We start from the raw sequence: 26838 nt of genomic DNA, 5'->3' as shown, positions 1-26838 counted from the left end.
GACAGAGACAAAGTAACACTCTGACTGAGCCTTCAGTCTAAACAAACCTACTTGTGTACAGGCAAACACACACATACTTGGGTGTTTCCCTCAAATAACACTATAGCTTAAACTTGCAGACACTTTTGTACCATATCTACAAGGTAGCACCAGTTTATAGCGATAAAGGTCAGACAAAGTTTAAAGTACATAAAGGAATGCCTCAATGTGATGTAAACATACAGCTAAAGATATCATTTTGCACTATTGTGGTTTGCATGGGTGGAACAAATGACCACAACAGAAAGTAAAGGAGGGAGGAATGTTCAGGGTGTGCCAAAGAATCTCAGGCATCTCTGCAGGAGTTGGCGTGATTGGGGAGCAAACAAGCACAGATAAACTTGAACACAGAGCTCACACCTTTAGAGTGGTGAGTGACTGCATTTCTGCAAACACTCTTGACCCAGTGACCCTGAGCAAACATGCAGCAATGAAAGCACCAATGAAATAGAGAAAGGGCAAAGGCTGATGGCATGTTAAGCGTGAAAGAAATGTGTCGGTTTTGACTGAAAACGTGTTTTCATATGCATTTACATGAATGCATCCTATGTGTACTGAGTGACAGGCAGGACTGATGGATAAGAACTGAACCGTGATGTTTCAAGGCAAAGATTTCAAGGCTTTTGAAGCTGTATAAAAGTCAGGGGGGGCACGTTCATGTATCAAAATCCATCAAAAATGGAAAACTAACAACTTCAGAAAACATAGGAACGTCTTCCTGCATTTGGAGAGGTGGAGTATTTGTGCTGCAACCTCCTCCTCCTTTATTAACAACCTCCGGTCCTTACTGCAACCTTTTTAAAAAGGGATTGTATAGGAAAACATGAGTTGGAGATGCAGGCTGTTTGTCTTAAATCTATTTATATTGATGAAAACCTGCATCCAGTGGTTTTGTTTGTATCAAAGCAGAGTTTTGTAAACAAACACTAGTTTATGCTGAAAGTCAACACCATTAAAGTTACAAAAGCAATATTAGTTTTGCAATCGTAGTGCAGCAGAGCCAACGCTTCCTGCAGTTATTCGAATAACTAAATGAAAGAGCTTCATTAAAGCACTTTGAATTCATGTGTAAAGGTTTGCTTGGCTTTGTAAAATCCAACAAAAAACTGGAAGTATCAGGACAAATGGTTAAAAAGCCCGATTAAGTTGTATAAAGGCATTTTAGCAGTTACTTTCCCCAAAAAATAAACTCAACAGGACCATTATGAACAGTCTCTCCTTGTTAAGTTTTACATGCCAGCAACAAGGTAAACTGCAGACTTGAGGGGAGAGCAGGTGATTTTTAGTTACATCGTATATCTAACAATTATTCCAGTTTCCCCATGCCTGGGTCCACAGTGTGCAGCAGCCAGAACACATGGTTGCTCCTGAGCTACCATCTGAGGAATGACCGGGAGCTCCTGTTCAGGGGCTATTAGGAGGGGTACGCTGTTAAAACCACTGAAATGCAAGAGTAAAACCATGAAGTGCTCTGAAAACAAATACAAGAATGTCCATTTAAAATCTAAAACTGACACAGGTCCAATATGGAGAGGCAAGAGTGGGGGCCATGCAGTCTCGCCTTTTGAAAGCAGTGAGGAGTCAGACAGCGGGGGTTTGACCATGATGCAAACAACAGAGATGTCTGGCTTATAGTAAAGCAAAATAAAATGAAGTAATCAAGTTTTTTTTGTTTTTGTTTTTCAAGGTCTCTGAAACTAAGAAAAAAAGAGTTCAGGGTCTCTTGAGGATCAACAAAGACAAACACTAAAATGCAAACACACTTGTGTGGACCAATTTAGATTCAACTAAAAAAATAATATCCCAGTCAGATAATATAAATGGTAAAATGGATAAATATAGGTATTTTCAATGCGATATTTAAAAGACTTTTTGTAGGATGACAAGTACAAAAAAATTGCAGATACTCGTCCACAACCAAAATAATCATTTACCGAACCCTAATATGCACTATTGTTAATTTCTACTGTGTGAGCAAAAAGTGGACAAATAGTCCTTCCTATCTTATGAAAACACACAAATTCATAGCAGTAAATCTGCACATACAGGCTTGGAGTTGCTTTAAGATCAAATCAATCAACCCTTCAGCAAACGTGTGAGACAGAAGCTGCAACAGTAGTGGGGGCTCTTCACAACGCACCTTTCAGCAGGCATGCTAAATTTCAAAACAGAAGGCAGTGTACTGTCTCTTTTGTTGGTACCACATTAAGTTCTACCATTATGAATGCATGCAGAGAAATCTTTGGGTAAATTGTTGGATTCTGAGAAATTCTGCTCGATTTCTTTAACAGAATAAAAGAGTAATACAGGACGGATCAAATCAAAACGGAACCATGAGAATCAAATAAAAAAAGTCTTAGAGTCCCTACATCCATGCAAAATGATAGAAATCAAAAGACAGGACTAAAACATACCAGCCAGTGGGGCTGCACGATGTGAGAAAAACTCACAATACTTGCGATACATGAACAAATAGCAGAACAACCAACTACATTATTTCCATTTCACTGCAGCTGTTTAATTTAAATAAGAGTCAACATAACGTCAATTACACTCCAAATGTACTCCCCGTCTACATAGGAGGCAAGCATCTAATGTAAAAGGGCTCCATCCGTCTCTCTTTCGGCTTTTCCCATCAGGGGTCGCCACAGCGAACGAGTCGCATGGAAAACTTGGCAATGTTTTACGCCGGATGCCCTTCCTGACGCAACCTTCTCAAAGCAACTGGGCTTGGGACCGGCACAGAAGTAGAGAAGGGAACAGGGAGCGGCCCGGAGTTGAACCCTGGTTTCACGGACGGAAGGCGCCGCAAACCAGCACGAGCTAAACCGGCTCCCTGTAAAAGGGCTCCATCCGATTGGTCAAATAAAAAAAGGGATTTTTTTTTTGATTAGTTAAATCCTTCAAGCTGACATAAGATTGTTTTAGCACATTTAAAGTTAGCATTTTTTTTTTGCAATTTCCACCGACTTTTGCGATATGCTTATTGCACAACTTGATTTTGCGATAATGATAAATTTGCGATTTATTGTGAAGGCCTACCAACCAGGGTTTTTGGGGTCATTGGATTTCTGAAATGCCAGTCATATCTAAATTGTAAGACCTGTACGGGTGCTGCAGGTTTTTGGGTTGTCCGGTCCCATGGAGGGTCGTAGAGAGGAGCGGCCGCACCTTGAGAAGAGTGCAGGTGTGTCTTACAGTTCCATTGAAGAGGCTTGTATGACCACCTCAAGGGATGTCATGAAAATGAAATGTAGAATTGTCATACAAGTGTTAAGTGTATTGTGAAATATTTCTAAGGTTAATGGAAGTTGCAAACACTTATGATGTTCAGGTGAAACTGTCATACGGTGACCTGTCTGGAGAAACCACTACGCGAAATGCAACCTGCATGTCCCGTTCAGGTTTGCCCATTTTTTGCCCGCAGGCAGCCATATCTAGCCCTAATGGTACTTATGACTAAGGCTTTAATGTTGCAGTTATCTGATTTCTTCCAGTTATCGGATTTTGGGGTAATGTAAATAAGCTCAGGTGAATAGGACATCAATGATTACATTTTTATTAAATGTTTCTCAAATTGTCATAATGAAAAGAGAAATTGTCCAGAAGAAGACCTTTATTTAAATTCACAACATTGGAAATCTATGTCAGGCTTTTTTCGCTCAACAGAATGATGTGTTGTTTCTTCTTAGCACATCTGCCTCAAAGCAATATGTAAGATCATTCTTTTGGCTTGCAGTAAACAAGAGGCAAGTCATTTGAAAATCTTCTCTCAGTGAAAACAGACATAGACAGGCAGACATGCATGCACATGAATAAAAGACCTGTCAGATCCAAGGCGAGGGCAAAGGCAGCCCAGAGACTGTGCTTCCTAAATATAGCCAAGATGTGACAGGACATCGGAGAGGACAGGGAGGTCCAGACATACCGAGAAGCACTTAGACTGTTAGCTATTTTGTGACTTCAGCCCAGTCATGTCCACAAAAGAAAAGCCTTTGGCAAGTTGTTACATTGTAGCGCCACAAGACTATCTGAAAACTACAACTGAGTTTTTATTACTAATAACATTGATCTCAAACACAGAGGTTTAGAAAGGATGGCTCTGACCCTTAGGTCAAGGGAAGGGATTCTTACAAACCAATGAAAAATAAAGAGTGACTCATGAGCAAACAGATGTCTATAATGGACACAATTACAGTACTTGTCCATTATCCAATTCTCTATTTTTTTTCCATTTCTTGTTCATAGTCTCTCGAGCTCCAGCATAATTTTGTGTTCTTTGTCATCAAGTTCTTCTAGTTATTACACAACTTCAACGGCACATTCTTCTCTGAATGGACACTGATTTGAGGTAGAAATTATATAGATGGTTAACCACCTCTGGTGTGCCAATATTGCACCACCACTGTCTGGAGAAACCACTGACTTATTTTTAGCTGTTTCATTGTGCAGCTAAACAAGTTACACTCTTCAACTACTTTCAGTTGTTAACCTTAAAACCACAATGACACTTTTTGCTGATGTAGTTTCAGAAGTCATGTCAAAATTGAGGATTTTTTTCTTATACAGTTCATTGTGATGGTGATTCATTTTACTCCAACCATGGGAAATGATGAAATGCATCTTGTGCGGTCGAAAACCCAAAAGACCACAATGACAGGAGCCGTGACTCAGCATTTCAATTACCTGTCATCCTCGGTATTCCAACCAAAGAGCCTTTCGTAAACTGACAAACCGTGGCCTTTTGATTGGGGGTTAATTATTACATCAGAACAAGGAGAGAGAAGCTGCCAGCATGTAAAAGCAGGAATGGACAAAGAGATGAATGATAGTTCACTTCCTCTATTAAAAAATGGCATTACCTCCATTAATAGAAACATTTTAAATTACAAGCTTTTTTTAAACAAATATTTATGAAAAGGGAATCCCAGGAGAATCTGTTGAGTTGATTTTTAAAAACTGCTTCTGGATATTAGCATAGCTTTTGTTTAGTGATAAATAGTATTATGTAATGGGCTTCTTTTTTAATGACCAGACAAGGTTCTGTTAGTAATTTAGAATATTTCAAAATTATGTGTTCATAATTGTTTTCCCTTTGTGATCTATAATCAGGATTTCTTACAGCACACATTAATGTGAGTCTACATTTACCTCGAAAAAAGCATCCTGACAAACTACACATTTTCGTTAATGTAAATGTTCTATTTAAAATGACATTTTAGGGAAATAAAAGAAATCACTACCTCTGGCTTTTTCTGTCAATAACACTAGTGATATTTGTATAAACGTATACATGTGAAGCACCTTCCTTTTTTCTCTAGGTCAAAGTACTGAGAAATACTAAAAGTGTGATACCAAAGTCTAAACATCACAGCTTAGCTGTTTTGATTCGCCTACAGGCCCCACTAGGGATGTTTCTGCAGCATTCATTAGATTACGAGTTACCCACAAGGTAAATGCAGTTATGAATTGAAAAATTGAGCCAATTCTCCTTTTCTCATTCCCTTTCTCTCCATATTTCCTGTCTGCTAAATTTCAAATATGCATCTTTGCATTTAGATAAATATAGTCCAGATGTATTTCTGACCCAACAGCATGCAACTCTGCTCACAAACATATGCAGTATGCTCTCTATAGTCACTCATTCCTGCTAAAGTAACACCAACTAATACACAGTCATCATGTAACCATAAACTGAAGTCTAGCTGCCTCTAGATATTTGCTGTCTGCACTCCATCCATCCAGTGACATAATAGTAAACTGAAGTCAATGCTCAGGAACTAACTGGTGATTCAACAATTCCCACCACTGAAAAAAATGGGACTTAAAGTTTACCTGGTTGAAACATCAGTCTATGATATGACCCATCTATGGAAGTGAACCTTATTTTAGATTGAACACTGTTCCACAAGGTCACTGAGAAGATGACTATTGGGCAGTCCCTGCCCAATAGGCAATGACCAAGGCCACTAAGAAAATTACTGTACAGCTTTGATAGCTTAAACTCACCTTTTTAGCCTATAAGTAATATTTGTTTGCATTCCTCTTACAGATTAACACAGATGGTCAACATACTCTATATCCCACTCAAAATTGTTGATTTTTCATTTTTATTTATTGTAGCGTCAAGCACCAAAGTCCCCGGCCCACATGGACTTCCGAAGACAAAAAACAATAGACAGACAGGTTTTTATCATTTTGAATAAAATATCTTATAGCGTTCCCAAGCTTTCAACAAAAAAAATGCTATTTTAAACACATTCAACTTAAATGTTTCAATTTGTCTTCATCCGACATATCAATCGAAAATAAACCAGAGAATAATCCACTTCTCAGATTGTGATAGATGGTACAATAAAACAAAAACTGGCATTCATTTTCTATGTCATTTAGGTGACAGAGGGTACAAACACAGTTATCTTCAGGGACAGAGTGGAATCGCCCCGTCTCTAAAGCTAGAGGCAGAATACCACATCTAAACTGGGCACACAATGACCTCTGACCTCTACTCAGATTATGTTTAACATAAATTTCTGTACCAAAACTTTCTTTTATCAAATTATAAGTTCTAAATTTTGGTTTACATAACACATCAGTATTCCATTTCAGCTTATATAACTCAAAACATGCATTTCTTAATTTTCTGATATTGCAGATCTTACAATACCCAAGGACAAAAAAACTTTTTCCAGTAATTGACCTGTACTTAGGGCTGCACGATATGAGGAAAACTTGCGATATGCGATATTAGTGATCAATATTGCGATAACGATAAATTTGCGGTAAATAAACAAATAGAAAAATAAACAAAAACATCATTCCCATTTCATTGCAACAGTTTAAAAATTATACTCCAAATGACCCTCATCGACATGGGGGACAAACGTCAGGGTGGCTAACCCTGGTCCTCAAGAGCCTCAACCCTGTCTGTTTTCCAATTCTCCCTAGACTGCTCGATAATGATAACCAAAATCAGGTGTGTTCAGTCAATCAGGATGTGAAATCACTTGAGTCAGCCAATCAACAGCAAGCTGGTTAAGGAGAGCTGGAAAACAGGCAGGGTTGAGGCTCTTCAGGACCAGGGTTAACATAATAGGCCTCCATCTGATTGGTCAACAATGGGAAGGCGTCCATCTGATTGGTCAAAGCATAAAGGGATTTATTTGATTCGTTAAATGCTTCAAGCTGCTAGAAGGTTGTTTTAACACATTTTGGGTTTGCGATTTATTGCGATATTCGCCGTCTTTTGCGATATGCATATCGCAGAGCTGGATATTGCGATAACGATAAATTTGCGGTATATTGTGCAGGCCTACCTGTACTCCACTAATTTTTCACTTAATCCCAGCGAAAAGCTTCACACCAAGTGTAGGTGGTCTGTTCAAAAGGCCTCTTCCCTCTCTTTCTGGCTTTCACATCTTCCCACTGTGCGTTTGTTTTAAAAATGATTCAGAGAGAAAAAGCCAAACGGTCAGACAAAAGAGCAGAGACCATAACGCAGCTGAGCTGGAACGATGGGGGTACACATTTGAAAATGCATTGATGTGGAAAAGACATCACCAGCAGAGGAGCATACACAATGGGTGAGATAGTAGGTGGTTGTGAAGTCAACCTCCGCCTGTTTTCAAACACACCCGTGCTCATTAGCCATTCACATGGCAGACTTGACGGTAAAAAGACAGATGATCGGTCAGGGCTGCGGATGCAAAGATCTGTCCGAAAAAATTAGACTGGACAACAGAACAATGGACAAGATGTGGACCCTCCCATTCATTTTCACAGCCTACAGGATGAACTGGGCCTCTGTACTCCTTTCCTTGTTCAAACACACCTCACGGCTGTCTGCTCCCTGCAACAACAATGCATACACACACACACACACATATCCACTACAGCCAGCTTGATAGTGGGCACAATAACCCCATTGAAAGCCATTGATAGGATGCCTTGAAAAGGTGCACACACAAAAAAGGAAGAAAATAATGACAAATTGACACATGGGCTGACACAACCATTACTGCACCAAAATCCTTAGTTGATCCTTACTGTTGTATAGACTAGACAAGCAGGATTATTCACTAACATGAACACATGTCTGAACCAAGGTGGTCATTGGTGGTAGTGATATTTCAGAGGAAGAAGGGAGGTGATAAGACTGAATCATCATGATATGATTTCTTCCACAACCCCACACAGAAACAAGCATGTACGCACACGCAAACCTCTACCACACTTGTTCAACAGCTGTTGAACACGATTTTGAGTGTGCACACCGTCTAATTGGATGGTGCTGGGAGGCAGCCATCACCCCAATCATACATGTACACACTGGTAGTGTTGTATACCTATATTCTGCCCACCAGAGAAACGATACCAACTAACTGACTGACTGACTGAGAAGTGGCCATTTTGAAACAGAGGCACTCTAATAGCAGCAAAGCTAAACAAACAAGGGTAGAAAAACACTCTGCAGCGCTTAGCCCAAAACTCTGCCCATAAATGTCCAAGTCACTTTTTCCATACTCAGCAAATCCTGACATTACACAGAAGGCGGGGTAGAAACTAAATGACAAGGGAAAGAAGGATGAAGTGAGGAGAGGTAGCAGGAAATGGGGAGAGGGGTAAAACATAAACCAACAGAACGGCCCGAGAGCCTGGAGCAATTAACAATGAAATCATAGACACACACAGACACTGCAGACCAGGACCAGGCCTGGGTGAGGAGCCAGAGACAGGACCAAGTGTAGAAAGGAGTAAACGACGACGGCAGTGCAGTATTTTCCACTGTGGTGGTGCAGCTTAAACTGATTAGCTTACTAAAGCAATACCACTGTAAAGACAATAAAAAAGAAAAAAATCTCCACAACTACAGCATGATCCGAGGATTATAACATGCAATTCTTCATATTTGTATAATTGCAAGTACTTCTCTTTGTCTGAGAATTGCATATTGTCCAGAATCCCCATTAATGGAAAACTTTTATGGCAGAGGAAGTTTACATAAGCACTTTTTTTTTAACTGAATATTTCTCACCTACCACATACTGCGCAGAACAAGCAAAACAAAAGGATTATTTTTTTCCTGGGAAGCATTTTTTGCCTTTGTGAAAGAATACCTATACAGAGAGGCTCAATGGCAATTGGGCATGCATCTTAAAGCACAGCCACCGGACTTTTTTCCTCATCTCTCTCTTTGTTTGACGTGAGAATACCAATTAGAAACTAGAAGCTGTGAGATAGGAATACAGTTCTAATGGTTCACACGTGTGCCAAAAACAAATATGTGCATGAGAGGTTAGCCAATGTGAAGCACAAACGGATGAGACATACTACAGCTGTGTCATCTACAAGCAGACACCAGTTGAAAGAAGATTTCTTCCAAGGAGATACTTACTATATGGTACTTTTTAGTGCTAAATTTGTATAAACTGGTAATTCTATGGAATGCATTTGTGTCTGTGTAACAATGGCTGTTTATCATCTGCAAAATCCCACATCTTGGCAGATAAACAATCGACTATTTATTTAGATAAAAACAGAATTTATGGACAGTGCTGTGCTATAAATGATTTGTCTTCTAACTGCTCTTTTTTGTGTTGTTTGGCTTTATTTAGGGTTTCTTTGACTTGGTTTTCATATTTAAAAAAAAACTAAAACCCAAACCAAATAAATAAGTAAACATTAAGGACAGACAACCAATAAACAGCGCTGAAGGAATGACACAAAGATAGTTTTGTTGGGCTGTATAGATGGTTAAATGTGCCAAAACATGAGCAGGACAAAAAGGGAACCATAAAAACACAGTATGTGTAAAAACACATACTAATGATTTAAATATTAAGACAATACTTCCACTCCAAAAGCTGCATTCATCTTATATGTTATGAAAAAAGTCACATTGACAAAAAAAGAACATCTCCTAAAACTATTATTTTTTCTATACTGCCATCCTTTTCTTCACAGACATGGATGTGTTTCATTAAGATAAACCATTTTGTACAAATTGCATAAAATCCTAAACATTACTCTAAAAATAAGCTTCAATTCAAAAAATTACGTAGTATTATTCAGATGAAAGTGTCTTAAATTGGAGATTTTCCATTATTCAATTGCGCTTTTAATCCACACAATAATCCACCAAAAATGACAAATCCCTCCTTAAACAAAAATCAGACTTATTTGCTCCTTTGTAATGTTAAGCAGATTCATATGCAAGGATAAAAATAATTCTAGTCTGTGTCCTCTAATATTTAAAGAAAACTAGGTAAATAATTTGTTTAGGGCAACAAAATATATGCTAAGAATAAATAGTATAATAATAGTATGTGTGTTTGTTCAAAATAAAAGTGTATTATCCTAAAGGTCTGATAGAAATTGGAAATATCCAGCCATGTCTAGCCAGTACCAAGCACCATAAACACACATAGCCCATTCGTCCTACAGGGCTGTAACACGCATAAAGGCAGTCAGGAGAATACACTCCTTTATGCACGCTGGGTTCACAAGGAGCCTTTTTCACTGCAACATCAACTGCTGCGGACAAAACTCTGAACGGAGTTCTAAACTTTAGCTAGATGAAGAAATGATCTCCAAGATTTAGCTTGAAAATGACCCATAACTGCTTAGTTTGTCTCATAAAAGTGATGCATCCTTTTGTTGACTTTAAAGTAAGGTAACTTTGTTCTGGACTGAAAATGTCATGAAACTTCAGGATTTTCAGATTCATTTTTTTTGTGTGTGTGTGTGTGTGTGTGTGTGTGTGTGTGTGTGTGTGTGTGTGTGTGTGTGTGTGTGTGTGTGTGGAAAACATAGCTTTCATTGCTGGGAGTTACAAACTTCTAACGCTGTATTTTTGATTCCAGATGGCAGGAATATTATATGTAAATGTATTTACAAATAATATTTCATGGGATTTTATCTGGGCATAAAGTTAGCCTGTATTGACTATGTTGACATCAGATAGATAGCTATTACAAAAGGTGCTAAATGAAACGTCCAGGCTAATTATTTCCAAAAATCCATCTTTAGAATTCAAAACAATTTTTTATTTGATTTATAATAAATAGAAAGGCCATCTCAATTGACAATTAAATGAATGCAGATTTGTTTGAGTCATTTAAAGCGTTTGGGGCCAAACTATTTCTTCATGTTGGGTCAGGTTCTGATTAAAGGTAACATGTTGACCAAACCCAGGCACCCAGCTGGACGGAACAGGGGTCGAGGAGGATTTGGGGGACTTATTTAGGAGGGGGGCTTTGTTTGGACCCGAGTTTTTCTTCCTTGAACCCCAGACATTTAATGTGACACAGCACTCGACTTTGGGTAGCTAACGCTGCAGACAGACATAGCGGGGACCCCGCGATGTCTGCCGCCTGCTAACTGAACCGTTAGAAACCGGCTCGAACGAGACCCGAATCCGCAGCTGCGGACCCCGACCAGCACCGACAGGGTCCTACAGATCCCCCCCATCTGCCACGGCAGCCTCCCCAACCCCACCCCCCCCGCTAGTTGTTTGCAACACAGCGGCGCCCTCGAAAATGTCTCAATCAACCCGTCGTCATTTTAAGATCATCATACGAATGAAAGTTCCTCACGTTCCTCGCCTTTCGGTTAATCATACGGGAACCGTAACGAGGCTTTAGGATCCGTGCTGGAGGAATTCTCGGCATTCCACATCACTCACCTCATCTCCCGCGGGTTACGTCCTCCTTCGGAGGCTCGCTGCTTCCTTTTTGTTTTTCCCCTCCCGTCCGTTTTCTCTCCTGGCTTGCGTCTCTTCCTCCTCCCTCCTGATGCCGCTGGTCTCCGGCAGGGGGAAGAGAAGCTAATCCGGAAGTGGGCATTCCCACCGCTCACCCCCAATTCCCTTTACTTTTGTTTAGTTTCAGGGTTTTTTTAATTATGGCATTTACTTTTTAAAGTGTCTATGACAATTGTAATACATAGTAGTGTGCAATAAACGCTTTCTTTCATTAATCTGATATGGAATAACGAAATTTTAACTTTGATCTAATGTTCAAAACTTCTCCATTTTTTTTTCTGTCTGAAGGTATTTTCTTAAAGATAAGGGACTAGAGCCTCCATAAACATAATATTTTCTTCGTTGTTACAAACCAAACAAGTCGTTTGTTTGTTTGTCTTCTTGTTTGTTTGTTTGACTGTTCACCAGTGCAAAACCTCAATCCAAATAGTATTTACTTACCTCCTTACATGACTGTCTTAGCTTACTAGGTTGTATTTATTAGTGGTCCCACATTTCTTGTTTGATTAATAAAGTTTTTGATACAGTGTTGGGTCCCCATTTTCAATTTTCCAAAACTTCCAATTAATTTACACTGATCTGGAAATATTAAAATAACAGAAGATATATTCTTATGCAGTGCTGGATGTGGGAATTGTTGCATCTTTATTGCACATATTAGCATATGTTTACTTTAAAGTGTCTAAGCAACATTTGATATATTTAATATTGTTTGATTGCTTTATACCAGGCTTAGAATAAGCCAACTGAAAGGTTTTTCTACTTTGGTACTTTCTTATTAGCAAAATTAAACAAAGAAATGTACTGATTTTTCAGTTTTTGTTGTTGTTTTGCAATACACATTTCATCGGCCTATATCAAACTGAAACAATCGTGAACCAAAAATCGAGGTCTGATCCCATTCCTAAGGAGGGTGAATTGTTCTATTCCTAATATTTACTCAGATAAATAAATGTCCAGATCCTTCTGTCTTTTCCTTCTGTTACATGGTGAAATGCAGAAGTCACGCCGGGACAGAGTTCTGGAGGACTTGAATTATTCATTGCAGTTTATTATTACTGGTTATTTCAAAATGTGAAAAGCTTTATTAACTGTTTCCTCTCTGGAGGCTTTTGCATAAGAACTAAGTGCTTTTTTTTAACCAGCTCCTTTTGCAGACTTGCATAGAATTGAAGGATCCCAGCTGTGGTGGTGTGTGTGCATTCTTTAAAGTTGAATGTACTCATTAGGATTTTCTCAATTGTAGTTTCAAGGTAGTACTTAGTTCAGAATGTTTTGTCTCAACTCTATAAGACAAAGAATATTTTTAGAAATCTTGTAATTATATATTTTTATCTCACAACTTTAGGGCATTACGGAAGTTTTTGGTCAACTTAGGGAAAGATTTAGAGTCCCAGACAGATGAAAATTGTGTTTTTGGTGTTTTTAAGATGTTGTTGTGGCATTTTTCTGATAATGGAGGATATTTATAAAGAAGATTTAGCTTAAAATGTCATTTTTGAGTATTTCTTTACTCAAATTGTTGTAAATCAGGGGCAGACAAAAAAAATGCCAATCTTGTATTTGTGATGTAGAAAATATGCTGGATGGGCCACAAGCTTACTGCCTGTAAACAGAGAGCTCACATCTAAAGGGAGGGAAGGGGGCAGGATTCCTCTGCACAAGAATTTCTAATGAACTCCTGCTGCTCTGCAGAAACTATGTTCTAGAAATCAATAACGATTTTTTAATTTGGGCAAAAAACATCATAATCATAATTAAAGAGGGAACAAAATATTTTAAAATAGATAAAAAGATGATTGGACGCTTTGATTGCTTGACCAAATTAAAGAAACACATGACAGATGCTGCTGATGTGGTCCTGTGTTTGTTGTTTGTTTTTAAATAGAAAGTAGGAGCTAAGTTTTTTTTCCATCTTTTTAAAAAATCTAACAAACATTCAAACCTAAAAGAGCGATTCCAACCTTACTTCTACGATCTCTAACTTAGGAATCATTTTACTGACCTTGTACTCTGTTTTTTGCACGCATCTCAGAGCTTCTGGCAACCTAAAATTTCAGGTTTCAGGACTAAGACTCACAACCTCTGCAGAATTCTGTTTAGTTTTTCTTTGTCTTTTTCTATTCAACACAACTAACTTAATTATTTTCTCCACGCAAAGTTTCAAACAATACAACGATTGCCTTTGAAAAGGTTTGTAGGTTTTATTTTTTTGCACAATAATAAAAAAAATGAAAAGTTTAAAGTTTGTCTGAAATCTTTTATGTTATTTAAAGCGTTTTAATCAATATTGTTGCATCTCCCAAAAATAGTTTTGCAAAGTTTCACTTTTCAACCAGTTCAGTTTCATGAGTGTGGATTTCTTTTTTTGTGTGGCTAAAACAGCCATCAACACTACATGGTGAGCTATTTTATCTTACTAATGAACAAACTCAAGCTGCTTTACAGGGAACTAATGCAAGAAAGCTCAATAAACAGAGTTTCGAACAACAAAAACACAGAGCAGGGAGAAGAGAGGACGTAAAACTGGCTGTGTGGAGATAAGCTGACAGATTGATGGGCAGCAGGACATAAATACTTTGGAGTGTGACAAAATAAGTGGATGCAGGAGTGTTTTTGTTCACCGCAATTAAAACCAAAGACCATGACAGTGTACAGTAATGACTTTCCTAACTAAATGAAAGGTGTTACTGGATGTAGTCGATAACTCAGCATTGCATTGATACAGTAGTTAACCATCATGCATCTCATGTTACATTTAAAAAAAAAAGAAGAAGAAATAGATTCATAACTTCCACATTTATTGTTTGGCTTGCAGGCCAGGAAGTCCAGCTTGGTCTGCCTGCAAAATGTTACCTCAGGAAGACATATTTGGAAGAACAGTCACTGTTACTTAACTCATGTCGAAGTAATATCTAAGTTAATTAAATGACAGTAGAGTTCAAACAATCATTTGAAAAAAATAATGGAAATGATGACAAACTGTACTAAGATTTGTTTCCAAAGCAGATCAGTTGAACTTTAAACAAAGACATAAGATTAGAACCAAAAATCTTTTTAATTTGTAGAGTATGACACCACACTCTGGATTGCTTATTTTCTCATCTGCATGTTTGCACATACTCGCCAACAATTTAATTAAAGCTCTGATTCACTTAGTTCAACAGCATGAAGGTCCATAAAGTGTTTAAGTACGCTGCAGTATTGATCACTGGAAAAACAGTGTACCCAATTATTAATTTGGCTCTCCTCTTCAACTGTAATCATTATTATAAAAATAGAAATAAGGGAAATAAATAGGAACAAAAAAAATCCAATATAGGGTTGTGTGGTGGTGTAATGGTTCGCACTCTCATCTCACAGCAAGAAGGCCCTGGTTCCTGGTTCAAATCCCATCTGGGTTCCTTCTGTGTAAAATGTGTATGTTCTCTGCATGCATGCATGGATTTTTTTAGCAATAGTTTCCTCCTGCAGTCCAAAAATGGTTCCTAAGCCAATAGCGGATGTTAAATTGTCCCTCAGGTGTGAATGTGAGTGTGTATGGTTGTTTGTTTCTGTGTGGGGCTGCAATGGACTCAACTATCAGGTGTACCCCCGTTTTGCCTCCTCTCTGTGACCCACAACAAGAATAAGCAGGTTTAGAAGATGAATAAATGGATGGTCTGATAAAGGAGGACACCTGGTGGTTAAACTGGCGCATAACAAGTCTGTGTACAGGTGACCTTACCAACTGTCTCAAGTAAAAGTACACACTTCAAATCACAGATCAGCTTTATTTCAAATAGATTCCGTTAAAATTTGATGTAAACATATGTCAAGAAATGTCTGAATGTTGTAAAATTGTCAATTTTTTGGATGATGGGAATTTTTACGTTTGCCAACGGTTAAGGTAACTAGCACAGTTGGTGGGGCTGGGCAGCTCAGGTGAGAGACTACCACGCAGGAAACCAGGGTTCAATTTCCAGAGGAGAATGAACAATGGTATTGGGGCAAGTACCATATCAATGGCAAGCAATTAACATCACGCAGTGATGGCCCTTGGGCAAGACCCTAATGCTACTGCCTCCTGAGTGCAGTTTGGCAGCAGCTCACCACTCCCCCCAGGGGATGGGTCAAATTGCTTTTCTTATTGTAAATAATAAACTAAAATAAAAATACTAAATCAAAAGAAACATTTCATAAGAACAGTTCCACCCAAATGCATTGGTAAAATATTACATCTATGACTTTGTAACAATTATAAGTTCCATGAATTGACATTTATAGTGTATGAATCATGTATTTTTTTACAGCTATGGATGCTGCTCAACTAAAATGATGTATTTGAGGAAGTAAATGTATTTTTATTTGATATTTTTTATCTTTAAATGCTCTCTACAAACAAATTTGACTTTAAGTTTTTTTCCTTATGATTGAAGTAATGGTATATTTAACGTAACAGTTTTTAGCACAGTGTTGATATTACTGATGTGTGTTATCAAATCCTCTTAAAAACACTTAGGAATGAACAAGGGCAGATCATAGTTTACCTGAATTTTACACTTGTCACAACAGCGTGTCATTTAATTTATCCCACGATGGTATTGATGTTAAAGCTTTTACTAATTACAATTCCTTTTTTGTTTATTTAAATTTACTTTTTGTCCTTAGAAAATGCCTTAAAGAGGGAATTTTATTTTTATTTCCTCCGAACCACCAGGTGTCGCTGTTCCAAAAGTCGCACAAGCTATTGTCCAATCAACGGTTTCCAAGAATTTAAACTAGTAGCGGCTCCTAAAGCTCAACGACCTTAACAAAAAATAAATAAACAAGTAAAGCCTGATCATTGTACCGCGTTTAAGATTAGCGAGTTTTAGACATTTTCCCCCTAGAGGTGTACTAAAAGTGGTATTTTGTTCAAATTTTTTTTCATCAAGTGTGACGAAGTAGATTGAACGCATTGGACCCGGTACTAGCAGCAGCAGAGATCATCGACGCCAGGGCTTAAAACTTGACGGGTTTTCTTCAATCAGTTAGTGATATTTTCGTTTAACTATTTAATTTCAACGTGTTTGGATAACTCGCCCGGTTACTGCAAACATGAAGCCGGTAAAGTCGATATTTCTGAAGACGTATGGCAAACAGATGCGGAAGGTTTCCGCTTGGATTTCCCCTAAAGATCGCAAGCGAGCCTTCGACAGCACCGAATCTGATGATGATTCCGTATTTGAATCTGCAAATCCCAGAAGGACGAGGTATGATCGGGCTTTTTAAACGGATCAAAACAACATTTATAGATTAACAAAAACTGCTTGAGTGTATTTAAATTGTGCTGTCTGTCAAGTTTACAGCATGACAAAGAATGTGTATCATGATAGATAATAAATAAATAATAAACAGTAAACAACTGATAACTCTAATGTTATTTTATTGACATAATTGCTAGTAGTATTTAACTAAAAAATAAAACACCCATGACTTTTGGCTCCTTTCAGAAATGATTAACTTAAATAATTCTTCTTCTGTTGTCTTGTTTTGTAGAGGAAAGCACAAACGGGTCTTCAGACAAGAAGTCCGTCCAGCCAAGAAAAAGGCCATGCAGCACCTGATCGAGTCGAGTTATGATGAAGACAGTTTAATGAATGAGAACTTCAACCAACCCAGGTTTGCTAAATAACACAACTCAAAAGTTGGTCTCAAAATACATTATAGAATCTCATCTCGCCTCAATCCTGATGGGCTGTTTATTTTTCCATCTCAGAGGCCGAAAAGCCAGTGTTTTCAGCAGAACCTGTGGTTTAGCGGGTCATCCAGTGAAGAGAAGGGCCAATCTGCGTTCAAAAGAAACAAGCAGCAGTGAGGAAAACTTACCTGTGGGGCCATGTACCCTAAACAAAAACAAAAAACTTAAAAGGTCAATGATTTATTCTTTTCTTTTTTTTTTGAGCCATTTTCCAACTAACTTGGATTTCTGCTGATGGTTATACAGCATATAGTCAGGCAAAGAAAGAAGATTTTTACAGTTCGCTATTTAGATGAAATTTGTGTTTTTTAAACATGTTCTTGTGGCATTTTTCCTCATGATGCAGGACATATAAAGAATATTAAGATTTGTTTTCTTCAAATCTTCAAACTGTTCTGCTGGATGTCTCCAATATTGCTCGCCATTTTTATTGCACTGCTAATGTTATGTTTGGATTTTGAGGGTCTGTAAACTTTATCTTTCTGATTAACAAACTCGGTCTGTAAGCTAGTGGGAGAGAGTGTAAACAGGGGGGTATTCCAGAAAGCAGGTTATGCTAGCTCCCACGATAAGTCTGAGGCTAAGGAAGTTGATAACCTCTGCTTTCGGTTCCAGAAATGGAGGTATGTTTCAGGGTAGGTCAAGTTACCATGGCAACTCATGCTCTGAACATAACCTGGTCCGGAGCAGGTTTCGTTGAAGCTTAGTTTGTTTACAGAGAGGTGAAGCAGCATGGCGTGTCCATTTGAAGATGATATAGTGGATGAAGAAGTTCAGATAACACATTTTCCACCATGAGAGGGTGATAAGACCACGTATGGATGTTGTAAAGATAAACATTTTTATTTTGATCCAACTTAATTATTTTCTTCAGTTAAGATAAATCATTTTTTTAGGTCACCTTAAAAATAACACGTAGTTTTCAGACAATCATTTTCCTTTCATTCAAATTAATTCAATTAAGTAGGTGTAACTTTGATGCTGCCGTTAGTTCGGCACCGCAAGGGATTCTGGGATATCATTCCCTTTGCCTGTCTGGACGGATTTGGGTTTAAGTGTGGGTTTTTGACAGAATGTGTTTAGTTGTATAGCTATTTTACTGTGTTATACCGTGTTTTGCCGAGTTATTTTGTCCTACTATGCTTACGGCTCTGCACCATGAGTGAGAGTGAAGGAGAGGATGATGATTTTATATAGCACCCCTACCAGTATACATTGTAATGACAATGATGGAAAATTCTTTATTGGATTTTTGCACTAAGTGCATTTTTTCCGTCCTTTTTATTGTTATAAAAATGAGCACATCCGCCGGCTCAAACTTAGACATATGAGAGTTCAAGAAATATAAGTAATTAAGATTGAAAAAAGATTAATGAAGTAATGTGACATTTAGCTAGATAAATACGTAAAAATTGAGTTGTATAAACAGTTATTGAGTTTTATAGACGTAAGAAATTAGGTTGAATAAATTTAACTAAATTATTTGTTACTAATAGAAGAAATTTATTTAAGATTATATATATATATATATATATATATATATATATATATATATATATATATATATATATATATATATATATGCAGCCGTGTTACTTTTTTGATGAACGTATAATCTTTATCCGCCGTCATTAAAATCTCAGTCTCCGTCTCACTTCCGTCTCAAGTGTCCCGCTTTCTTTTTTTTTCTCCGCGCGTTTCCATGGTGACTCCAGAAATCGGCGATCTATTGAGAATGTCTTTATGTACCTCCTGTGCACGAGCATTAACCCAAGGTTACCAAGTCGAGCGTAATTACGCCAACTCATATCCGGTCTTTTGGAACCGACATACCCAGAGTGAGCAAGTTCAGGCGGATTTCAGCCAGAGTTCAGGCTTAAAGTCTGGCTAGTTTAAACATGCTTCCTGGAATACCTCCCAGATGGATGACAGGAAGTGGGGCGGGTTTACTCTGCACCAACAGTCCCGCCCACAACTCGGAGGAGAATTTCTAATAAACTACTGTTGCTCTGCAGAAACTATGTCCAAGAAAATGATGATCCCCCCCCCCCCCCCCAATTTTGGATAAAGACAGCATAATCATAATTAAAAGACCTTTGGGAATGCTTTGAAAATGAGATCTGAGTGTGACTTTACGCATTTTTGTTTCCTTCTCCATCAAAAGGAATAACCGGCTTGTGTCCGCCCCAGTTTTAACAAAGCGGAAACGCCATAAAATTACGTTTACGAGTGACAGTGAGGAGGAAAACACTGCGCCAAAACCCAAGACAAAATCAGTTGAAGCAGCTACAGACTCCAAGTAAGCACTTTTCATGTAACGTTTGTGAGTTTCAGCAGGAGAGAATGTCACGAGTTATTCCTCTCTTTACCTTCCTCAGTGTTCACCCTCTGTCTGCTGGTCGCTTTGTAACTCGCCGCAGATGTGCAGGTCTGACCAGGCTCACCAAAGCTACAGCCAGTGGCCATAGCTCATCAGATGACTTTACGTCTGAACGAGTATTCCGGCCCACCAGGGGAAGAAAAGCCCCTGTGGCATTTGGACTTTGCAGTTCAGAAAGTTCAATGAATGACGTTGGGATGTCAAACTGCACTGCCAATCCCCTTCAGGAGATTTCACTCAACGCGTCTGTGGAGCGCAGCCTTGGGCCTCACCTCAGAAAGCCCATCTTCTGCTCCACGCCCTCTGCAGGTTTCTTCAGAAAACAAGGACCATCTGAAGCCTTCCCCACCTGTGATCAGGGCAGCTCTCCTCCGTCCATGTCGGTCAGCTGCATCGGCGCTTCACATGAAGACCTCTCTTTTCGTCAGCGTGTCCTTCCAGCGCAGCCTGGATCTGTCTGTGGATTGCATTCTGAAGACAGGCAGCAGAGCAAGCGAGATCTGGATCACATTGAAGAACAGTCTGCTGATTTGTTTGTGGAGCCCAAGGAGAGCAGCTGCAGTGAAGCCAAGAGTGTATGTGGAGCATCGCGGGACGTGAACCTGATCTCTGTAGACAGTGACGGCAGCAGTCATTTTGTGTCTGCAGCAGGAGGTTTGGAATGGTTGATCGAAGCTCTGAAGGAAGAATGTTTGAGCCGGCGCTGGACGGTTCAGTTGGACAGGTTAGGTTTGGTCCTTGTGTCTCAACTTGGAGACACAACATACTCCTCCTGTTTGGAGCGTTCAAGCTTTGTCAGTAGCCCGCAGACGGCTTCCCTGCGTCATCTGGTGGGAAATGACAGAACTTTAAACTTGGCTTCTTCGGCCTCTGACCTTCATGAGACAAAGGCTTCACCCTCTGTTGACCAGGAGAAATCATCTGATGCAAGAGCAACCGAGAAGCAGTCAGATGACTCAATTCACCCGTCTGACTTCAGCTGCAATGTGATCGTGAGTCCACATTCTCCTGCAGAGGCAAAAGTAGCACAAGGGGAGAGCCTTTCTAAGAAACGGCTTGTTAGTTTACAAAAAGAGCAACTCAAAGACATTACGCAACCTAAGGATGCAGCTTTGGCTTCTGCGATGTTGCCAAGTCAAGATACCAATCAGCCAACTGACGTTAAACGCGCTAGAGAAGTTACTGCTGCTCTTTCTAGGGCAGACACCACCAACGGGCTAAAAGCTTCAGCAGAGACGCCCGACTCTGAAAAATCAGCATCACCACTGAAGAAAGAATGTCTGGCCAACAGGCCTGTTGTACCGGTTAAGAGGATACGTCTGTCTGAACTGAAGGAAACGCTGCAGATCAAAGATGCTGCACGGGAGTCCTCCGATCTGTCGGAGTCAGACGCTGATCGGCAGGCAAAGACTGTCCTTCTATTGGATGGTGACGAAAACAAATCCACCTCGAAAGCCAACGTTCGACGCAGGAAGGTGGCCTCTGGGGAGAAGGACTCGTGCAGAGGTGCCACAAAGCATAAACAAAAGCCTGCAGGGGACAAGAAAAAGAAGAGCACCACCGCAGACACGTTTAACAGCACCAGGAAGGTGTGTGTCAGTGGAATGAGTGTTAGTCGCTGGAAAAACAAGGGCGGGAATTTCAGGAGCTGGGCGGAGCAAACAGGAAGCTCAAAGATTGTGGACTGTAGCATCAGTGAGCTGATCTCTGCACCGTGGAAACAACCACAGGTAAGAGCGCAGGAAAGGATGTTTTTTTTTTTCATCAAAGTTTTTAAACTTGTAAAAGGGTTACTAATTCTGGTGTCTCTCTCATTCAGGAGCTGGTGACAAATCCAGAGAACATTTTCACCCCGCTGAAGGCAAATCTGCCCCCTCTGCTGGCTAACTTAACACCCAGCACACACACCTGGAGCCGCATCAAAGCCGCCCTCTCCGTCCACCGCAAGGGAATGGGTAAAATATCGGCTCTAAAGACCTTCTGTGATGAAAATCCTGTTTTTGACATTTTCTGGTGGCATTATTCTGATGAAGGAGGACAGATGTATAGAAAATCAAGCTGGGTGGCTCCAATGTTGCTCGCCATTTATGTCGCACCTGTAATGCTAAGTTGGGGGTGTTATGGGGTAACGGGAGCGGTTATGGGTGGCGGAAAGGGGGGGCTGGGTTGCTCCCCCCACATTTCCGAGGTAAATTTTTAATGGATCCGCAGAAACTATATCTTAGAAAAACAACAGGTCTTTGGATTTTGGCTAAAAACTGCATAATCATAATGAAAAGACCACTGGAAACACGTTTGGACTTTTGATTCTTTTGCTTTACTCGAATAAGCGCCATAATCAAGTGACTGTCTCGGCCCATCTTTTGTTCTTTTCAGTTCAGCTCACCCCCACGACTCTCCGGCTGTCGGAGACTCCAAGAAGGAACGCTTTGGCAAATGTGAGTCAGGATCTCTTCGCTACTCCTCTACGTACGCCCCTCCCCAAACACCTGCAGTCCCAGCTGCTGACCCAGCACTCCCTGGTAAGACACCATGTCACTGCCCCTGACCATCGGCGGAAGGATTCCACCAGAAGCAACCTTTTTGCATCTTCCACCACAGGTTGTGTGTGAAGAGCCAGACTTGTCAGACGCGGAAAAGGTGTATGCTGAGTGTGGCCAGGAGCACCCTCTGCCCTGGGAAGAGTGCATTCTCCCTCTTCGCAGCAAAGGCTGTGTGAAGATCGGGGAGGGGACCTTTGGGGAGGTCTTCTCCACCACCAACGCTGCGGGAGAGACCGTGGCACTCAAAGTACGAGTATTTTTGGGGGGGAGAGGGTTGGCTACATGATCATAGAGGCATAGTGCTGCCTGAGGAAGTCCAGCTGCATGATAAATGGCAAAAATGCTTCAAATGTGACGTTCACTTATTAAATCAATATTAACTTTAGTGAAGCTTATGTGACACAGGGAAAATAATCAACTGGCACAGACAGTGGGTTTGATCCAGTAACCCAATTTTTTTATTTAGCCAGTTTAAAAAAAAAGCCACTGGTCAGATTTAGACTGAATGTGATGTCATCAATTTGGTCTTCCTGAAACCGGCAAATAGGCACCACTGGAGTGCATCTAGTGATCATGATCCAGATCTACATATCTTGTTATAAATATGTAACAAACAACCATGAAAACAATAAAAAAAAATCTTTCTTTTTAAATTGGTCACTACTTGTTTTTGTTGTCCACTTTGTGTTACTCTGGGCTGACTACTTGAAATTCAGGTTGTAGTTTGAAAGCGAAAACTGGAGTTGTGTGCAAAATAACCACTAGGGGCTCAATTAAAAAATTGATCATGGCATTTTAGGGAAGAGGATCAGGAATGCACTGTTGACTCTGATGTATGCGAGACTGTATCTCTATGCAGTAAATGTATTAAGTAGTACATACTACACTAAGTACATGTTGAGGTCTGTTTGCATTTTTAATTGACTCAAGTTTCATTTTCAGATCATTCCAATAGAGGGCAGCAAGAAGGTGAACGGAGAGGATCAGAAGACCTTTGGGGAGATTCTCCATGAGGTTATTATATCCAAGTAAGTACAGGATAAAGCGCCAATGCCCACCTCCGAAAATCTGTTGTTTACCTTTCATTGTTTACATTAATGCCGTTTTTTGATGGATCATTCTCTTTAGGGTCTAAGAGTTTTGACCCAAAAAAACCCCAAAACTATCAAGAAAATATCTGATGTGGCAATTTGTTTGAGCTTTTAGAGCAAAAAGTGAACATAAATGTTTGGACATAATTGAGACTGCACGGTTCACTGTCACAGGCGTGCACACTATTTGACTGTTTCTGGAGATACCAGGATTATAAGGTCTGGTCGAATTTAATTGAGTGATGCATGATAATTAACTTTGGAAAGCACTTCAAAGCATTCAGGCAGAGCTGTGCTAATAAGCTGTGTGGGTGTGTTTTTTATTTTTTTCTCTGCCAGGGAGCTCAGCAGCTTGAAAGAGAAACAGCACAACCAGACTAATGGTTTTATTGGACTCAATGAGTGAGTTTGATTTGATTTTCTTTGAATCTTGTTTTCTATCTGATCAGGTTTCAACAATGTGACTTAATGTGTTATTTCTCTTAGTCTCCACTGCGTTCAGGGGTGCTACCCGTCAGATTTCTTGAAGGCGTGGGATGCTTATGACCGGCGGAAAGGCTCTGAAAATGACAGGCCAGGTGAGTGAGATGAGATGAAATCCCTTTGATCACGTCTTTCAAGGTCTGAGCAGTGAAAGTTGGAGAGTCATTCCGTGGCCTTGTGTGTCTTTGCATAGATTTCTTTTCAAAAGAGCAGTTGTTCATCATCCTGGAGTTTGAGTTTGGAGGTGTGGACTTGGAGAACAGCAACGGAACGGTATGCACAGTTTGGCAGCTGTCATTTTAGCCCATCTACTGAAGAGGAGATGTTATCGTAGACCATTACGAGTACAGATAGTTTGTTTACAATTTTACTCCAGTGAAAACAGGAAGTTATGATGCCAGAAGAAGGAGGAAAGAACAAACCCCTTAGCTTCTCGGCATTACTTGACCTCCGTGTGTGTGTGTGTATGTGAAGCTGGCGTCTTTGGGGGTGGCGAAAAGCATTCTTCATCAGGTGACGGCTGCATTGGCGGTTGCTGAGCAGGAGCTACACTTTGAACACAGGTAAAGCACTTTGATGAATGACCAATCTGCTTCTTTTCATGCTTCACAGTCAGTACTTGGGATTGCTCTACCATTGTTTGCAGTTTATGACAGAACAGCAGATATCCACAGCTTATGATTGACTTTGTCTTAAAGCGATGAAAACCGTGTTCGTAACAGGTTCTTGTGGCGTTTTTCTGATGATGGAGGACAAATATTAAGAATATTGAGCTTAAATAGTATTTTTGAGGATCGCTTTAATCAAATTGTTCTGACTCAGGGGCAGATGAAAAAGATGTTGTTCGAAAAATACCTTTTTTTGTGACACAGAAAACACGCTGGGCGAGCCACAAGCTCCTGCTCCGCTCCATTCTAATGCATCCACTTGTAGACAACTAGATCCACGTATGTCTTTGTTTTCCTCGTCTGAGCTGGCATCTGGCTCAAAACTGTTCTAAGGATCTGCATCTAAATGACTATATTATCAGCATATGGAAGGCCTTCAAGTTTATTACATGGCCGTTGCAATGGATACGTCACTAGCATACACTGGCACTTTCCTTTGAGCTCAGAAGGTTAGAGGTGCAACATTGAGCTAAGTGTGCAACACAGCCTCAGTGCAGTCAATTTTTTTTGTGTAATCCTTCCTTTTTTGTTAACTCACGACATGCTTGCTTCAGGGACCTCCACTGGGGTAACGTTCTGGTCAAAACAACCAGGAAACGAAAGGGCAGCTTCCTCCTCAATGGAGAGACCCACCACGTGGAGACCAACGGCGTGCTGGTCCGCATCATCGACTATTCTCTCTCCAGGCTGGAAATTGGTCAGCTTTTTACATTTTTCTTTTTCCTTATTTGTTTTACTCTCACAAAAAAAAATAACGACAAAAACGTTTATTTTACTCTTTTTAGATGAGCTGACAGTGTCCTGTGACATCTCAAACGACGAGGAGCTCTTCATGGGTCAGGGAGACTATCAGTTTGAAATCTACAGGCTGATGAGACAAGAGAACGGGTCAGACTCAAACATTTGAACATACATGTACTGTGTGGCTGTTTAACCAGTATAGGTGTGCAACCAAACAGATTAAAAAATGGATTGCAGTACCCCTAAAGTACAAGCCGGTAGTTGTGGATTTTGTGACCACACACCACTGATGCTGTTGGTATATATATAAAAAAATACATTTATGTTTACAGAGACTGTTCCTTGTAAGTGGTAACTTTAACGCACCTTGCCAAGGGCGGTGTGAACGCAGATGAACACTGTCCCCTTATGGATTGCTTGGGTTACTACAGTACGATATTTTCTGAGCTTCAGGGGGTTTAATACATCTGAAGGAAGAAATGTGCCCAAAAGCAAAACAATTTAAGAAAAATTGATACAAATCGTAGAAAATAGTGTACGGTAATCACGTCTCCTTTATTAACATCCATACCCGACATACTGACTACATTCCTGTTTCTTTAATAATCCAAACCTAACTTTAGCTTATTAACAGCTCAGTTGTGAATTGTGCTCATTGAACGAAGCCATGAGAAGACATGCAGTTTTTCAGTCCTCTTTCTGCTGGTGTTTTCCCTACAGGAACGACTGGAGCAGCTACCACCCTCACAGTAATGTGCTCTGGCTGCATTACCTGTGCTCCAAGCTGCTGTCCATGAAGTACCGCGGTTCAGGACGCAAGGGGGCCAAGGACACGCGAGAGGCGCTCAGCCGTTTCCATGACAACATCCTCCAGTACAACTCGGCCACAGAGGCGCTGAGAAATTGCGCCATGTTTCAATAATGAGTGAGTTAACTCCCCAAGTGTGAGAAAGCTCACATGGACAGAGGCTTAAAGGAGAGGGGGGGTGAATTCTGACCTGATGTAAAAATTGAAATAAAGTGTCGTAATCCAGAGAACTTGTAAAAAGTATAGTTACATTAATAAAATTGACATACTGGTCAAAAGTAGTTTTTCTTTTTTTAAGGTCTTTTAAAAGTTATTTGCCTATTTTATTTTACTTTTTGTTTTAGATCAATAACCTTCCATCTTTTCTAGTAATCTTGAGCTGCTGAAAAGTTTCATTGAATGACTTGTCCGGTTTTTGTTCAACTCCTTGTTGCTTGGCAACAGCTGCTTATTTAACAGCCTCTGGTCTTTTACGTAGTGTGTAGTTTTTCATATCTTTGGGCTCCCGCTGTTGCTTTTTTAATGTAATGCATCACCTCTGCTCATGAGAAATGGCTAGTGGGATGTATTTGCAGAAACTTAACAGTAGCTCTGATGATTAA

At 39.8% G+C, this 26838-nt stretch overlaps 2 protein-coding genes across 7 annotated transcripts in view; one reads left to right on the top strand and one right to left on the bottom strand.

Annotated features, from left to right (window-relative positions):
* LOC101174805 (amyloid-beta A4 precursor protein-binding family B member 2) overlaps positions 1 to 11850 on the bottom strand; it is a 42226-nt gene extending 30376 nt beyond the window's left edge. For all 6 annotated transcript variants that reach the window (XM_011475094.3, XM_011475099.3, XM_011475110.3 and 3 more), the window contains exon 1: positions 11723 to 11850. The gene's annotated coding sequence lies outside the window, so the exon portion shown is untranslated. The remainder of the gene's footprint in view (positions 1 to 11722) is intronic.
* A 4670-nt stretch (positions 11851 to 16520) lies between these two features.
* Positions 16521 to 26514, top strand: haspin (histone H3 associated protein kinase). The gene is made up of 16 exons (XM_023956683.1): positions 16521 to 17034; positions 17321 to 17443; positions 17541 to 17693; positions 19687 to 19821; positions 19901 to 21632; positions 21722 to 21857; positions 22279 to 22424; positions 22504 to 22692; positions 23388 to 23473; positions 23876 to 23938; positions 24023 to 24114; positions 24213 to 24292; positions 24494 to 24582; positions 25242 to 25384; positions 25473 to 25575; positions 26149 to 26514. The coding sequence occupies exons 1-16, from the start codon at positions 16880 to 16882 to the stop codon at positions 26348 to 26350; spliced, it is 3627 nt and encodes a 1208-aa protein (XP_023812451.1). The 5' UTR covers positions 16521 to 16879; the 3' UTR covers positions 26351 to 26514.
* The last annotated feature ends 324 nt before the right edge of the window (positions 26515 to 26838 follow it).

The sequence above is a fragment of the Oryzias latipes genome, chromosome 1 (genome assembly GCF_002234675.1).
Source record: "Oryzias latipes chromosome 1, ASM223467v1".
In the NCBI taxonomy this organism is placed as follows: Eukaryota; Metazoa; Chordata; class Actinopteri; order Beloniformes; family Adrianichthyidae; genus Oryzias; species Oryzias latipes.
The sequence above is the reverse complement of the archived record's forward strand: the minus strand, read 5'-3'. Positions and strand labels throughout refer to the sequence as shown.